Source organism: Oncorhynchus nerka, unplaced genomic scaffold (assembly GCF_034236695.1).
Source record: "Oncorhynchus nerka isolate Pitt River unplaced genomic scaffold, Oner_Uvic_2.0 unplaced_scaffold_1424, whole genome shotgun sequence".
Taxonomy (NCBI): domain Eukaryota; kingdom Metazoa; phylum Chordata; class Actinopteri; order Salmoniformes; family Salmonidae; genus Oncorhynchus; species Oncorhynchus nerka.
The window spans coordinates 18,725-36,084 of NW_027039895.1; the positions used below are offsets into that span (position 1 = coordinate 18,725).

Consider the following 17,360-nt stretch of genomic DNA (forward strand, 5'->3'; position numbering starts at 1 on the left):
CCTCCACATCAGTCTCAGAGTAGAGTCCTCCACATCAGTCTCCTGAGTAGAGTCCTCCACATCAGTCTCCTGAGTAGAGTCCTCCACATCAGTCTCCTGAGTAGAGTCCTCCACATCAGTCTCCTGAGTAGAGTCCTCCACATCAGTCTCCTGAGTAGAGTCCTCCACATCAGTCTCTGAGTAGAGTCCTCCACATCAGTCTCTGAGTAGAGTCCTCCACATCAGTCTCTGAGTAGAGTCCTCCACATCAGTCTCTGAGTAGAGTCCTCACATCAGTCTCTAGAGTAGAGTCCTCCACATCAGTCTCAGAGTAGAGTCCTCCACATCAGTCTCTGAGTAGAGTCCTCCACATCAGTCTCTGAGTAGAGTCCTCCACATGAGCAGAGTCCTCCACATCAGTCTCTGAGTAGAGTCCTCCACATCCCAGTCTCAGAGTAGAGTCCTCCACATCAGTCTCAGAGTAGAGTCCTCCACATCAGTCTCAGAGTAGAGTCCTCCACATCAGTCTCAGAGTAGAGTCCTCCACATCAGTCTCAGAGTAGAGTCCTCCACATCAGTCTCAGAGTAGAGTCCTCCCACATCAGTCTCAGAGCAGAGTCCTCCACATCAGTCTCAGTAGAGTCCTCCAGTCAGTCTCCTCATCAGTCTCAGAGCAGAGTCCTCCACATCAGTCTCAGTCCTCCACATCAGTCTCAGGCAGAGTCCTCCCATCAGTCTCAGAGTAGAGTCCTCCACATCAGTCTCAGAGCAGAGTCCTCCACATCAGTCTCAGAGCAGAGTCCTCCACATCAGTCTCAGAGTAGAGTCCTCCACATCAGTCTCAGAGCAGAGTCCTCCCACATCAGTCTCTGAGCAGAGTCCTCCACATCAGTCTCAGAGTAGAGTCCTCCACATCAGTCTCAGAGCAGAGTCCTCCCATCAGTCTCAGAGTAGAGTCCTCCACATCAGTCTCAGAGTAGAGTCCTCCACATCAGTCTCTAGAGTAGAGTCCTCCACATCAGTCTCAGAGCAGAGTCCTCCACATCAGTCTCAGAGTAGAGTCCTCCATCAGTCAGAGTAGAGTCCTCCCATCAGTCTCAGAGTCCTCCACATCAGTCTCTGAGTAGAGTCCTCCATCATCAGTCTCAGAGTAGAGTCCTCCACATCAGTCTCAGAGTAGAGTCCTCCACATCAGTCTCCTGAGTAGAGTCCTCCACATCAGTCTCTGAGTAGAGTCCTCCACATCAGTCTCCTGAGTAGAGTCCTCCACATCAGTCTCTGAGTAGAGTCCTCCACATCAGTCTCTGAGTAGAGTCCTCCACATCAGTCTCTGAGTAGAGTCCTCCACATCAGTCTCAGAGTCCTCCCATCAGTCTCCTGAGTAGAGTCCTCCACATCAGTCTCATCTGAGTAGAGTCCTCCACATCAGTCTCTGAGTAGAGTCCTCCACATCAGTCTCTGAGTAGAGTCCTCCACATCAGTCTCCTGAGTAGAGTCCTCCCATCAGTCTCTGAGTAGAGTCCTCCATCATCAGTCTCTCTAGAGTAGAGTCCTCCACATCAGTCTCTGAGTAGAGTCCTCCACATCAGTCTCTGAGTAGAGTCCTCCACATCAGTCTCTGAGTAGAGTCCTCCATATCAGTCTCTGAGTAGAGTCCTCCACATCAGTCTAGTAGAGTCCTCCACATCAGTCTCTTTAGAGTAGAGTCCTCCCATCAGTCTCAGTTTGAGTAGAGTCCTCATCAGTCTCTGAGTAGAGTCCTCCATCAGTCTCTTTTAGAGTAGAGTCCTCCACATCAGTCTCTGAGTAGAGTCCTCCACATCAGTCTCTTTGAGTAGAGTCCTCCACATCAGTCTCTGAGTAGAGTCCTCCACATCCCAGTCTCTGAGTAGAGTCCTCCCACATCAGTCTCTGAGTAGAGTCCTCCACATCAGTCTCTGAGTAGAGTCCTCACATCAGTCTCTGAGTAGAGTCCTCCCACATCAGTCTCTGAGTAGAGTCCTCCACATCAGTCTCTGAGTAGAGTCCTCCACATCAGTCTCTGAGTAGAGTCCTCCACATCAGTCTCTGAGTAGAGTCCTCCACATCAGTCTCTGAGTAGAGTCCTCCACATCAGTCTCTGAGTAGAGTCCTCCACATCAGTCTCTGAGTAGAGTCCTCACATCAGTCCTTGAGAAGAGTCCTCCATATCAGTCTCTGAGTAGAGTCCTCCATCAGTCTCTGAGTAGAGTCCTCCACATCAGTCTCTGAGTAGAGTCCTCAGTCTCCACATCAGTCTCTGAGTAGAGTCCTCCACATCAGTCTCTGAGTAGAGTCCTCCACATCCCAGTCTCTGAGTAGAGTCCTCCACATCAGTCTCTGAGTAGAGTCCTCCACATCAGTCTCTGAGTAGAGTCCTCCACATCAGTCTCTTTGAGTAGAGTCCTCCCACATCAGTCTCTTTGAGTAGAGTCCTCCATATCAGTCTCTTTAGAGTAGAGTCCTCCATATCAGTCTCTTTAGAGTAGAGTCCTCCATATCAGTCTCTTTAGAGTAGAGTCCTCCATATCAGTCTCTTTAGAGTAGAGTCCTCCATATCAGTCTCTTTAGAGTAGAGTCCTCCTCTTTTAGTCCTCCATATCAGTCTCTTTAGAGTAGAGTCCTCCATATCAGTCTCTTTAGAGTAGAGTCCTCCATATCAGTCTCTTTAGAGTAGAGTCCTCCATCATCAGTCTCTTTAGAGTAGAGTCCTCCACATCAGTCTCTTTAGAGTAGAGTCCTCCACATCAGTCTCTTTAGAGTAGAGTCCTCCACATCAGTCTCTTTAGAGAGTCCTCCACATCAGTCCTCCACATCAGTCTCTCTTTAGAGTAGAGTCCTCCACATCAGTCTCTGAGTAGAGTCCTCCATATCAGTCTCTGAGTAGAGTCCTCCCTATCAGTCTCTCTTTAGAGTAGAGTCCTCCATATCAGTCTCAGAGTAGAGTCCTCCACATCAGTCTCCAGAGTAGAGTCCTCCACATCAGTCTCTGAGTAGAGTCCTCCACATCAGTCTCTTTAGAGTAGAGTCCTCCCTATCAGTCTCTCTTTAGAGTAGAGTCCTCCACATCAGTCTCTGAGTAGAGTCCTCCGCATCAGTCTCTGAGTAGAGTCCTCCACATCAGTCTCTGAGTAGAGTCCTCCACATCAGTCTCTGAGTAGAGTCCTCCACATCAGTCTCTGAGTAGAGTCCTCCACATCAGTCTCTGAGTAGAGTCCTCCACATCAGTCTCTGAGTAGAGTCCTCCACATCAGTCTCTGAGTAGAGTCCTCCACATCAGTCTCTGAGTAGAGTCCTCCACATCAGTCTCTGAGTAGTCCTCCATATCAGTCTCTCTGAGTAGAGTCCTCCCATATCAGTCTCTGAGTAGAGTCCTCCACATCAGTCTCTTTGAGTAGAGTCCTCCACATCAGTCTCTTTAGAGTAGAGTCCTCCACATCAGTCTCTTTGAGTAGAGTCCTCCATATCAGTCTCTTTAGAGTAGAGTCCTCCATATCAGTCTCTTTAGAGTAGAGTCCTCCATATCAGTCTCTTTAGAGTAGAGTCCTCCATAGTAGAGTCTCTTTAGAGTAGAGTCCTCCCATCAGTCTCTAGAGTAGAGTTCCACATCAGTAGAGTCCTCCACATCAGTCTCTCTTTAGAGTAGAGTCCTCCACATCAGTCTCTCTTTAGAGTAGAGTCCTCCACATCAGTCTCTTGAGTAGAGTCCTCCACATCAGTCTCTGAGTAGAGTCCTCCATCATCAGTCTCTCTGAGTAGAGTCCTCCCATCAGTCTCTTTGAGTAGAGTCCTCCACATCAGTCTCTGAGTAGAGTCCTCCACATCAGTCTCTGAGTAGAGTCCTCCTTTAGAGTAGTATCAGTCTCTGAGTAGAGTCCTCCACATCAGTCTCTGAGTAGAGTCCTCCACATCAGTCTCTGAGTAGAGTCCTCCACATCAGTCTCTTTAGAGTAGAGTCCTCCACATCAGTCTCTTTAGAGTAGAGTCCTCCACATCAGTCTCTGAGTAGAGTCCTCCCATCAGTCTCTGAGTAGAGTCCTCCCACATCAGTCTCTGAGTAGAGTCCTCCACATCAGTCTCTGAGTAGAGTCCTCCCATCAGTCTCTGAGTAGAGTCCTCCATATCAGTCTCTGAGTAGAGTCCTCCCATCAGTCTCTGAGTAGAGTCCTCCACATCAGTCTCTGAGTAGAGTCCTCCACATCAGTCTCTGAGTAGAGTCCTCCCCATCAGTCTCTGAGAAGAGTCCTCCCATCAGTCTCTGAGTAGAGTCCTCCCATCAGTCTCTGAGTAGAGTCCTCCACATCAGTCTCTGAGTAGAGTCCTCCACATCAGTCTCTGAGTAGAGTCCTCCACATCAGTCTCTGAGTAGAGTCCTCCACATCAGTCTCTGAGTAGAGTCCTCCACATCAGTCTCTGAGTAGAGTCCTCCACATCAGTCTCTGAGTAGAGTCCTCCACATCAGTCTCTTTAGAGTAGAGTCCTCCATATCAGTCTCTTTAGAGTAGAGTCCTCCATATCAGTCTCTTTGAGTAGAGTCCTCCATATCAGTCTCTTTAGAGTAGTCCTCCATATCAGTCTCTTTAGAGTAGAGTCCTCCATATCAGTCTCTTTAGAGTAGAGTCCTCCATATCAGTCTCTTTAGAGTAGAGTCCTCCATATCAGTCTCTTTAGAGTAGAGTCCTCCACATCAGTCTCTTTAGAGTAGAGTCCTCCACATCAGTCTCTTTAGAGTAGAGAGTCCTCCACATCAGTCTCTCTTTGAGTAGAGTCCTCCACATCAGTCTCTTTAGAGTAGAGTCCTCCCACATCAGTCTCTCTTTGAGTAGAGTCCTCCCATCAGTCTCTTTGAGTAGAGTCCTCCACATCAGTCTCTGAGTAGAGTCCTCCATCAGTCTCTGAGTAGAGTCCTCCATATCAGTCTCTGAGTAGAGTCCTCTATCAGTCTCTCTGAGTAGAGTCCTCCACATCAGTCTCTCTTTGAGTAGAGTCCTCCACATCAGTCTCTGAGTAGAGTCCTCCATATCAGTCTCTGAGTAGAGTCCTCCATATCAGTCTCTGAGTAGAGTCCTCCATATCAGTCTCTTTAGAGTAGAGTCCTCCATATCAGTCTCTGAGTAGAGTCCTCCATATCAGTCTCTGAGTAGAGTCCTCCACATCAGTCTCTGAGTAGAGTCCTCCATCATCAGTCTCTTTCAGAGTAGAGTCCTCCCATCAGTCTCTTTGAGTAGAGTCCTCCATATCAGTCTCTTTAGAGTAGAGTCCTCCACATCAGTCTCTTTGAGTAGAGTCCTCCACATCAGTCTCTGAGTAGAGTCCTCCACATCAGTCTCAGAGTAGAGTCCTCCACATCAGTCTCTAGAGTAGAGTCCTCCCATCAGTCTCTCTTTAGAGTAGTCCTCCATCAGTCTTCAGAGTAGAGTCCTCCACATCAGTCAGTCCTCCACATCAGTCTCAGAGTAGAGTCCTCCATATCAGTAGAGTCTCTCCCTATCCAGTCTTTAGAGTCCTCCACATCAGTCTCTCTTTAGAGTAGAGTCCTCCACATCAGTCTCTCTTTAGAGTAGAGTCCTCCCACATCAGTCTCTCAGAGTAGAGTCCTCCACATCAGTCTCAGAGTAGAGTCCTCCACAGTCTCAGTCTCAGAGTAGAGTCCTCCACATCAGTCTCAGAGTAGAGTCCTCCACATCAGTCTCAGAGTAGAGTCCTCCACATCAGTCTCTGAGTAGAGTCCTCCCATCAGTCTCTGAGTAGAGTCCTCCACATCAGTCTCTGAGTAGAGTCCTCATCAGTCTCTGAGTAGAGTCCTCCATCAGTCTCAGTCCTCATCAGTCTCTGAGTAGATCCTCCCATCAGTCTCAGAGTAGAGTCCTCCACATCAGTCTCAGTAGAGTCTAGAGTCCTCCACATCAGTCTCAGAGTAGAGTCCTCCACATCAGTCTCTGAGTAGAGTCCTCCACATCAGTCTTTAGAGTAGAGTCCTCCCATCAGTCTCAGAGTAGAGTCCTCCATATCAGTCTCAGAGTAGAGTCCTCCCACATCAGTCTCAGAGTAGAGTCCTCCACATCAGTCTCTTCAGAGTAGAGTCCTCCACATCAGTCTCTTTGAGTAGAGTCCTCCACATCAGTCTCTTTCAGAGTAGAGTCCTCCACATCAGTCTCAGAGTAGAGTCCTCCACATCAGTCTCTCTTTAGAGTAGAGTCCTCCACATCAGTTTTAGAGTAGAGTCCTCCACATCAGTCTCTTTAGAGTAGAGTCCTCCACATCAGTCTCAGAGTAGAGTCCTCCACATCAGTCTCAAGTAGAGTCCTCCCACATCAGTCTCTTTAGAGTAGAGTCCTCCACATCAGTCTCAGAGTAGAGTCCTCCACATCAGTCTCAGAGTAGAGTCCTCCCCATCAGTCTCATCAGTCTCTCCAGTTCTGAGTAGAGTCCTCCACATCAGTCTCTGAGTAGAGTCCTCCACATCAGTCTCTGAGTAGAGTCCTCCACATCAGTCTCTGAGTAGAGTCCTCCCATCAGTCTCTGAGTAGAGTCCTCCACATCAGTCTCTGAGTAGAGTCCTCCATATCAGTCTCTGAGTAGATTCCTCCCTATCCCAGTCTCTTTAGAGTAGAGTCCTCCACATCAGTCTCTCTTTAGAGTAGAGTCCTCTCCACATCAGTCTCTGAGTAGAGTCCTCCCATCCAGTCTCTGAGTAGAGTCCTCCATATCAGTCTCTGAGTAGAGTCCTCCATCAGTCTCTCTTTGTCTCAGAGTAGAGTCCTCCCCATATCAGTCTCAGAGTAGAGTCTCAGAGTAGAGTCCTCCCATAGTCAGTCTCCAGAGTAGAGTCCTCCATATCAGTCTCTGAGTAGAGTCCTCCACATCAGTCTCTGAGTAGAGTCCTCCTCAGGCAGAGTCCATCAGTCAGGAAGTGAGTCCTCTGAGTAGAGTCCTCCACATCAGTCTCTTTAGAGTAGAGTCCTCCATATCAGTCTCTTTAGAGTAGAGTCCTCCATATCAGTCTCTTTAGAGTAGAGTCCTCCATATCAGTCTCTTTAGAGTAGAGTCCCTCCATATCAGTCTCTTTAGAGTAGAGTCCTCCATATCAGTCTCTTTAGAGTAGAGGTCTAGTATGAAGTGAGGTCTCCACATCAGTCTCAGTCTCTTTAGAGTAGAGTCTCCACATCAGTCTCTGGTATAGTCTCTTTAGAGTAGAGTCCTCCACCAGTCTCAGAGTCAGTCTCTCTTTAGAGTAGAGTCCTCCACAGTCAGTCTCTCTTTAGAGTAGAGTCCTCCACATCAGTCTCAGTCTCTCTTTAGAGTAGAGTCCTCCATCAGTCTCAGTCCTCTCTCTTTAGAGTAGAGTCCTCCACATCAGTCTCAGAGTAGAGTCCTCCATCAGTCAGTCCTCCACATCAGTCTCAGAGTAGAGTCCTCCACATCAGTCTCAGAGTAGAGTCTCTATCAGTAGAGTCCTCCACATCAGTCTCTCTTTAGAGTAGAGTCCTCCCATATCAGTCTCAGAGTAGAGTCCTCCCACATCAGTCTCAGAGTAGAGTCCTCCATATCAGTCTCAGAGTAGAGTCCTCCACATCAGTCTCAGAGTAGAGTCCTCCACATCAGTCTCCATCCAGTAGAGTCCTCCACATCAGTCTCAGAGTAGAGTCCTCCATCATCAGTCAGTCTCAGAGTAGAGTCCTCCATATCAGTCTCAGAGTAGAGTCCTCCACATCAGTCTCTGAGTAGAGTCTCCACATCAGTCTCAGAGTAGAGTCCTCCCACATCCCCAGTCTCAGAGTAGAGTCCTCCACATCAGTCTCTGAGTAGAGTCCTCCACATCAGTCTCATCAGTCTCAGAGTAGAGTCTCATCAGTCTCTGAGTAGAGTCCTCCCATCCAGTCTCTGAGTAGAGTCCTCCACATCAGTCTCTGAGTAGAGTCCTCCCATCAGTCTCTGAGTAGAGTCCTCCACATCAGTCTCTGAGTAGAGTCCTCCTCCCACATCAGTCTCTTTGAGTAGAGTCCTCCATCAGTCTCAGTCTCAGAGTAGAGTCCTCCATCATCAGTCTCAGAGTAGAGTCCTCCATCAGTCTCAGTCTCTCTTTCAGAGTAGAGTCCTCCACATCAGTCTCTTTAGAGTAGAGTCCTCCATCAGTCTCTCTTTAGAGTAGAGTCCTCCATATCAGTCTCTTTAGTAGAGTCCTCCATATCAGTCTCTTTAGAGTAGAGTCCTCCTCTCATCAGTCTCTTTAGAGTAGAGTCCTCCACATCAGTAGAGTCTCTCTTTTAGAGTAGAGTCCTCCACATCAGTCTCAGAGTAGAGTCCTCACATCAGTCTCTTTAGAGTAGAGTCCTCCACATCAGTCTCTCATCAGTCCACATCAGTCTCAGAGTAGAGTCCTCCACATCAGTCTCAGAGTAGAGTCCTCCACAGTCAGTCTCAATCAGTCTCTGAGAGTCCTCCCACATCAGTCTCTGAGTAGAGTCTCCATATCAGTCTCTGAGTAGAGTCCTCCACATCAGTCTCAGAGTAGAGTCCTCCACAGTCTCAGTCTCATCAAGTAGAGTCCTCCATATCAGTCTCAGAGTCAGTCTCAGAGTAGAGTCCTCCACATCAGTCTCAGAGTAGAGTCCTCCACATCAGTCTCAGAGTAGAGTCCTCCACAGTCTCTGAGTCAGTCTCAGAGTAGAGTCCTCCACATCAGTCTCAGAGTAGAGTCCTCATCAGTAGTAGAGTCCTCCCAGAGTCTCCATCAGCTTGTGAGTAGAGTCTCTCAGTCTCTGAGTAGAGTCCTCCATCAGTCTCTGAGTAGAGTCTCCACAGAGTAGAGTCCTCCACATCAGTCTCAGAGTAGAGTCCTCCACATCAGTCTCAGAGTAGAGTCCTCCACATCAGTCTCCAGAGTAGAGTCTCCACATCAGTCTCAGAGTAGAGTCTCCACTCCAGTCTCTCAGTAGAGTCTCACATCAGTCTCTTTAGAGAGTCTCCCACATCAGTCTCAGAGTAGAGTCCTCCACATCAGTCTCAGAGTAGAGTCTCCACATCAGTCTCAGGTAGAGTCCTCCACATCAGTCTCAGAGTAGAGTCCTCCACATCAGTCTCAGAGTAGAGTCCTCCACATCAGTCTCAGAGTAGAGTCCTCCACATCAGTCTCAGAGTAGAGTCCTCCACATCAGTCTCAAGTAGAGTCCTCCCACATCAGTCTCCAGAGTAGAGTCAGTCCCTCCACATCAGTCTCAGAGTAGAGTCCTCCACATCAGTCTCAGAGTAGAGTCCTCCCATCAGTCTCATCAGTAGAGTAGAGTCCTCCACATCAGTCTCTCTTTAGAGTAGAGTCCTCCACATCAGTCTCAGAGTAGAGTCCTCCACATCAGTCTCAGAGTAGAGTCCTCCACATCAGTCTCAGAGTAGAGTCCTCCACATCAGTCTCAGAGTAGAGTCCTCCACATCAGTCTCAGAGTAGAGTCCTCCACATCAGTCTCAGAGTAGAGTCCTCCACATCAGTCTCAGAGTAGAGTCCTCCACATCAGTCTCAGAGTAGAGTCCTCCACATCAGTCTCAGAGTAGAGTCCTCCACATCAGTCTCAGAGTAGAGTCCTCCACATCAGTCTCAGAGTAGAGTCCTCCACATCAGTCTCAGAGTAGAGTCCTCCACATCAGTCTCAGAGTAGAGTCCTCCAGTCCTCCATCAGTCTCAGAGTAGAGTCCTCCACATCAGTCTCAGAGTAGAGTCCTCCACATCAGTCTCAGAGTAGAGTCCTCCACATCAGTCTCAGAGTAGAGTCCTCCACATCAGTCTCAGAGTAGAGTCCTCCATCATCAGTCTCAGAGTAGAGTCCTCCACATCAGTCTCAAGTAGAGTCCTCCACATCAGTCTCAGAGTAGAGTCCTCCATCAGTCTCAGAGTCAGTCTCACATCAGTCTCAGAGTAGAGTCCTCCACATCAGTCTCAGAGTAGAGTCCTCCACATCAGTCTCAGAGTAGAGTCCTCCACATCAGTCTCAGAGTAGAGTCCTCCACATCAGTCTCAGAGTAGAGTCCTCCACATCAGTCTCAGAGTAGAGTCCTCCACATCAGTCTCAGAGTAGAGTCCTCCACATCAGTCTCAGAGTAGAGTCCTCCACATCAGTCTCAGAGTAGAGTCCTCCACATCAGTCTCAGAGTAGAGTCCTCCACATCAGTCTCAGAGTAGAGTCCTCCACATCAGTCTCAGAGTAGAGTCCTCCACATCAGTCTCAGAGTAGAGTCCTCCACATCAGTCTCAGAGTAGAGTCCTCCACATCAGTCTCAGAGTAGAGTCCTCCACATCAGTCTCTGAGTAGAGTCCTCCACATCAGTCTCTGAGTAGAGTCCTCCACATCAGTCTCTGAGTAGAGTCCTCCATATCAGTCTCAGAGTAGAGTCCTCCTGGAGAGAACAGCTTTATTCTCTATATGCTTATACTCATATCCAATCTCTGTAAATGTCTGGTCCTGTATTCCTCTGACCCCCCCCCTGTCTCCCCATCTATCTGTGTAACCCGGTAACATCCCTTGACCTCTCACCCCCTCTAGTGGACAACCAGCACATGCTGCACATCATTCGAGACAAGACGGCGGTCCCTTACTTCAGTAACCTGGTCTGGTTCATCGGCTCTCACGTCATAGAGCTGGACAAGTGTGTTCAGACGGACCAAGAGTGAGAGTCCTCACACACATCTCAAACTGACCAGAGTGTGTTCAGACAGACCAAGAGTAGAGTCACACACACACACACACAGACACACACACACACATCATTTAGCTTCCTATACATTTCCACGTGCTGGAAAAGTGAGTAAGAGACTGTCTGTATGTCGGCCTGGGATGAGTGGATCTTTCCTTAAGCTAACCTTCAGATGGGTCATTCTCCCTGTGTCCACTAGGGGTCTCTATCTAGTCTTCAGATGGGTCATTCTCACTGTGTCCACTAGGTGTCTCTATCTAACCTTCAGATGGGTCATTCTCCCTGTGTCCACTAGGGTCTCTATCTAACCTTCAGATGGGTCATTCTCACTGTGTCCACTAGGGGTCTCTATCTAGTCTTCAGATGGGTCATTCTCCCCTGTGTCCACTAGGGGTCTCTATCAGGTCTTCAGATGGGTCATTCTCCCCTGTGTCCACTAGGGGTCTCTATCTAACCTTCAGATCGTCATTCTCCCCTGTGTCCACTAGGGATCTAGTCTTCAGACATTCTCCCCTGTGTCCACAGGGGTCTCATCAGTCTTCAGATGGGTCATTCTCCCTGTGTCCACTAGGGGTCTCTATCTAGTCTTCAGATGGGTCAGACCTTGTGTCCATTAGGGGTCTCTATCTATTCTTCAGATGGGTCATTCTCCCTGTGTCCACTAGGGGGTCTCTATCTAGTCTTCAGATGGGTCATTCTCCCTGTGTCCAAGGGTCTCTATCTAACCTTCAGATGGGTCTCTCCTCACTGTGTCCACTAGGGTCTCTATCAGTCTTCAGATGGGTCATTCTCCCCTGTGTCCACTAGGGTCTCTATCTAATCTTCAGATGGATCATTCTCCCCTGTGTCCACTAGGGGTCTCTATCTAACCTTCAGATGGGTCATTCTCCCTGTGTCAGGGGTCTCTCTCTATCTAACCTTCAGATGGGTCATTCTCCCCTGTGTCCACTAGGGGTCTCTGTCTAACCTTCAGATGGGTCATTCTCCCCTGTGTCCACTAGGGGTCTCTATCTAACCTTCAGATGGGTCTCTCCTCACTGTGTCCACTAGGGGTCTCTATCTAGTCTTCAGATGGGTCATTCTCCCCTGTGTCCACTAGGGGTCTCTCTCTATCTAACCTTCAGATGGGTCATTCTCCCCTGTGTCCACTAGGGGTCTATCTAGTCTTCAGATGGCTCATTTTCCCCTGTGTCCACTAGGGGTCTCTATCTAACCTTCAGATGGGTCATTCTCCCCTGTGTCCACTAGGGGTCTCTATCTAACCTTCAGATGGGTCATTCTCCCCTGTGTCCACTAGGGGTCTCTATCTAACCTTCAGATGGGTCATTCTCCCTGTGTCCAAGGGTCTCTATCTAACCTTGAGATGGGTCATTCTCCCTGTGTCCACTAGGGGTCTCTATCTAACCTTCAGATGGGTCATTCTCCCCTGTGTCCACTAGGGGTCTCTATCTAACCTTCAGATGGGTCATTCTCCCCTGTGTCCACTAGGGGTCTCTATCTAGTCTTCAGATGGGTCATTCTCCCCTGTGTCCACTAGGGGTCTCTATCTAGTCTTCAGATGGGTCATTCTCCCCTGTGTCCACTAGGGGTCTCTATCTAGTCTTCAGATGGGTCATTCTCCCCTGTGTCCACTAGGGGTCTCTATCTAGTCTTCAGATGGGTCATTCTCCCTTGTGTCCATTAGGGGTCTCTATCTATTCTTCAGATGGGTCATTCTCCCCTGTGTCCACTAGGGGTCTCTATCTAGTCTTCAGATGGGTCATTCTCCCCTGTGTCCACTAGGGGTCTCTATCTAACCTTCAGATGGGTCTCTCCTCACTGTGTCCACTAGGGGTCTCTATCTAGTCTTCAGATGGGTCATTCTCCCCTGTGTCCACTAGGGGTCTCTATCTAACCTTCAGATGGGTCATTCTCCCCTGTGTCCACTAGGGGTCTCTATCTAACCTTCAGATGGATCATTCTCCCCTGTGTCCACTAGGGGTCTCTCTCTATCTAACCTTCAGATGGGTCATTCTCCCCTGTGTCCACTAGGGGTCTCTATCTAACCTTCAGATGGGTCATTCTCACTGTGTCCACTAGGGGTCTCTATCTAGTCTTCAGATGGGTCATTCTCCCCTGTGTCCACTAGGGGTCTCTATCTAATCTTCAGATGGATCATTCTCCCCTGTGTCCACTAGGGGTCTCTATCTAACCTTCAGATGGGTCATTCTCCCCTGTGTCCACTAGGGGTCTCTCTCTATCTAACCTTCAGATGGGTCATTCTCCCCTGTGTCCACTAGGGGTCTCTGTCTAACCTTCAGATGGGTCATTCTCCCCTGTGTCCACTAGGGGTCTCTATCTAACCTTCAGATGGGTCTCTCCTCACTGTGTCCACTAGGGGTCTCTATCTAGTCTTCAGATGGGTCATTCTCCCCTGTGTCCACTAGGGGTCTCTATCTAACCTTCAGATGGGTCATTCTCCCCTGTGTCCACTAGGGGTCTCTCTCTATCTAACCTTCAGATGGGTCATTCTCCCCTGTGTCCACTAGGGGTCTATCTAGTCTTCAGATGGCTCATTTTCCCCTGTGTCCACTAGGGGTCTCTATCTAACCTTCAGATGGGTCATTCTCCCCTGTGTCCACTAGGGGTCTCTATCTAACCTTCAGATGGGTCATTCTCCCCTGTGTCCACTAGGGGTCTCTATCTAACCTTCAGATGGGTCATTCTCCCCTGTGTCCACTAGGGGTCTCTATCTAACCTTGAGATGGGTCATTCTCCCCTGTGTCCACTAGGGGTCTCTATCTAACCTTCAGATGGGTCATTCTCCCCTGTGTCCACTAGGGGTCTCTATCTAGTCTTCAGATGGGTCATTCTCCCCTGTGTCCACTAGGGGTCTCTCTATCTTCAGATGGGTCATTCTCCCCTGTGTCCACTAGGGGTCTCTATCTAGTCTTCAGATGGGTCATTCTCCCCTGTGTCCACTAGGGGTCTCTATCTAGTCTTCAGATGGGTCATTCTCCCTTGTGTCCATTAGGGGTCTCTATCTATTCTTCAGATGGGTCATTCTCCCCTGTGTCCACTAGGGGTCTCTATCTAGTCTTCAGATGGGTCATTCTCCCCTGTGTCCACTAGGGGTCTCTATCTAACCTTCAGATGGGTCTCTCCTCACTGTGTCCACTAGGGGTCTCTATCTAGTCTTCAGATGGGTCATTCTCCCCTGTGTCCACTAGGGGTCTCTATCTAACCTTCAGATGGGTCATTCTCCCCTGTGTCCACTAGGGGTCTCTATCTAACCTTCAGATGGATCATTCTCCCCTGTGTCCACTAGGGGTCTCTCTCTATCTAACCTTCAGATGGGTCATTCTCCCCTGTGTCCACTAGGGGTCTCTATCTAACCTTCAGATGGGTCATTCTCACTGTGTCCACTAGGGGTCTCTATCTAGTCTTCAGATGGGTCATTCTCCCCTGTGTCCACTAGGGGTCTCTATCTAATCTTCAGATGGATCATTCTCCCCTGTGTCCACTAGGGGTCTCTATCTAACCTTCAGATGGGTCATTCTCCCCTGTGTCCACTAGGGGTCTCTCTCTATCTAACCTTCAGATGGGTCATTCTCCCCTGTGTCCACTAGGGGTCTCTGTCTAACCTTCAGATGGGTCATTCTCCCCTGTGTCCACTAGGGGTCTCTATCTAACCTTCAGATGGGTCTCTCCTCACTGTGTCCACTAGGGGTCTCTATCTAGTCTTCAGATGGGTCATTCTCCCTGTGTCCACTAGGGGTCTCTATCTAACCTTCAGATGGGTCATTCTCCCCTGTGTCCACTAGGGGTCTCTCTCTATCTAACCTTTAGATGGGTCATTCTCCCCTGTGTCCACTAGGGGTCTATCTAGTCTTCAGATGGCTCATTTTCCCCTGTGTCCACTAGGGGTCTCTATCTAACCTTCAGATGGGTCATTCTCCCCTGTGTCCACTAGGGGTCTCTATCTAACCTTCAGATGGGTCATTCTCCCCTGTGTCCACTAGGGGTCTCTATCTAACCTTCAGATGGGTCATTCTCCCCTGTGTCCACTAGGGGTCTCTATCTAACCTTCAGATGGGTCATTCTCCCCTGTGTCCACTAGGGGTCTCTATCTAACCTTCAGATGGGTCATTCTCCCCTGTGTCCACTAGGGGTCTCTATCTAACCTTCAGATGGGTCATTCTCCCCTGTGTCACTAGGGGTCTCTATCTAACCTTCAGATGGGTCATTCTCCCTGTGTCCACTAGGGGTCTCTATCTAACCTTGAGATGGGTCATTCTCCCCTGTGTCCACTAGGGTCTCTATCTAACCTTCAGATGGGTCATTCTCCCCTGTGTCCACTAGGGGTCTCTATCTAACCTTCAGATGGGTCATTCTCCCCTGTGTCCACTAGGGGTCTCTATCTAACCTTCAGATGGGTCATTTTCCCCTGTGTCCACTAGGGGTCTCTATCTAACCTTCAGATGGGTCATTTTCCCCTGTGTCCACTAGGGGTCTCTATCTAACCTTCAGATGGGTCATTCTCCCCTGTGTCCACTAGGGGTCTCTATCTAACCTTCAGATGGGTCATTTTCCCCTGTGTCCACTAGGGGTCTCTATCTAGTCTTCAGATGGGTCATTTTCCCCTGTGTCCACTAGGGGTCTCTATCTAACCTTCAGATGGGTCATTCTCCCCTGTGTCCACTAGGGGTCTCTATCTAACCTTCAGATGGGTCATTCTCCCCTGTGTCCACTAGGGGTCTCTATCTAGTCTTCAGATGGCTCATTCTCCCCTGTGTCCACTAGGGGTCTCTATCTAGTCTTCAGATGGGTCATTCTCCCCTGTGTCCACTAGGGGTCTCTATCTAGTCTTCAGATGGGTCATTTTCCCCTGTGTCCACTAGGGGTCTCTATCTAACCTTCAGATGGGTCATTCTCCCCTGTGTCCACTAGGGGTCTCTATCTAGTCTTCAGATGGGTCATTTTCCCCTGTGTCCACTAGGGGTCTCTATCTAACCTTCAGATGGGTCATTCTCCCCTGTGTCCACTAGGTGTCAGTGTTGTATCAGTTTAGACTTTCTACCTGTCAGAGTTATCTGATTAAGATATTGTCCCCTCGGGAAGGTTGTGTTTGCACTGCAGGCTTGGGTATACATTCAGATACATGTTGTGAAACACAAAACCATAACAGTTACAGACTAGATCATTACACACTTATGTACATACCACCTCTCTCTCCTCTCTGTCTCTCTCTCCTCTCCCTCTCTCCCCTCTCCTCTCTCTCGCTCTCTCTCTGTCTCTGACTCTCTCCCTCTCCCCACTCCAGGCATCGTAACCGGGGGAAGCTGAGTGACTTGGTAGCAGAGCATCTCGACCATCTCCACTACCTGAACGATATCCTGACTATCAACTGTGAGTTCCTGAACGATGTCCTGACAGACCACCTGCTCAACCGTCTGTTCCTGCCTCTCTACGTCTTCTCTCTGGTCTGCCCTGAACAGGTAGGTGGAGAGGGGTGTCTTCTCTCTGGTCTGCCCTGAACAGGTAGGTGGAGAGGGGTGTCTTCTCTCTGGTCTGCCCTGAACAGGTAGGTGGAGAGGGGTGTCTTCTCTCTGGTCTGCCCTGAACAGGTAGGTGGAGGGGGGTGTCTTCTCTCTGGTCTCTGGCCCTGAACAGGTAGGTGGAGGGGGGTGTCTTCTCTCTGGTCTGCCCTGAACAGGTAGGTGGAGAGGGGTGGTGTGTAATGTACTGTGTAACCAATACTAATGTGTATCTGACATATTGTCTGTCTGTGTTTCAGTCTGAAGATCGTAAGATCAACCCTCAGGTGTCCCTTAACCTACTGTCACAGGTATGTACCTACACACACAATCTCACCTCATCACACCTCACCGCTTCACATCACACCTCATCACACTACACCTCACCACACCTCACTGCACCTCATCACATCACACCTCATCACATCACACCACATCACACTACACCTCATCACACCACACCACACCTCATCACACCTCACCTCATCACATCACACCTCATCACACCTCACCACATCACATCACACCTCATCACACCTCACCTCATCACACCTCACCTCATCACATCACATCACACCTCATCACACCTCACCTCATCACATCACACCTCATCACTACACCTCATCACATCACACCTCATCACACCTCATCTCACCACACCTCATCACACTACACCTCATCACACCACACCTCATCACACTACACCTCATCACATCACACCTCATCACACCTCATCACACCACACCTCATCACACCACACCACACCTCACCTCATCACACCTCATCACACACACTCATCATCACACCTCACCTCATCACACCACATCACACCTCACCACACCACATCACACCACATCACACCTCACACACCACATCACACCTCTTCACACCACATCACACTACACCTCATCACACTACACCTCATCACATTTCACCTCTTCACACCACATCACACCTCATCAAACCTCACCTCATCACACCTCATCACACCACACCTCACCTCATCACACCACCTCATCACACCACCTCATCACACCTCATCACACTACACCCCATCCATCACACCTCATCACATCACACCTCATCACATAACACCTCATCACACTCACCCCTTCACCTCATCACATCACACCTCATCACACTACACCTCATCACATCACC

At 49.2% G+C, this 17,360-nt stretch overlaps 1 protein-coding gene across 1 annotated transcript in view; it reads left to right on the forward strand.

Moving 5' to 3' along the window:
* LOC115127468 (protein CLEC16A) overlaps positions 1-17,360 on the forward strand; it is a gene marked incomplete at its 5' end in the record, with an annotated part of 64,719 nt that overhangs the window by 17,259 nt on the left and 30,100 nt on the right. Inside the window, 3 exons of the mRNA XM_065015460.1 lie at positions 10,533-10,656; positions 15,986-16,160; positions 16,460-16,510. Coding sequence (XP_064871532.1) covers positions 10,533-10,656; positions 15,986-16,160; positions 16,460-16,510 — 350 coding nt within the window. The remainder of the gene's footprint in view (positions 1-10,532; positions 10,657-15,985; positions 16,161-16,459; positions 16,511-17,360) is intronic.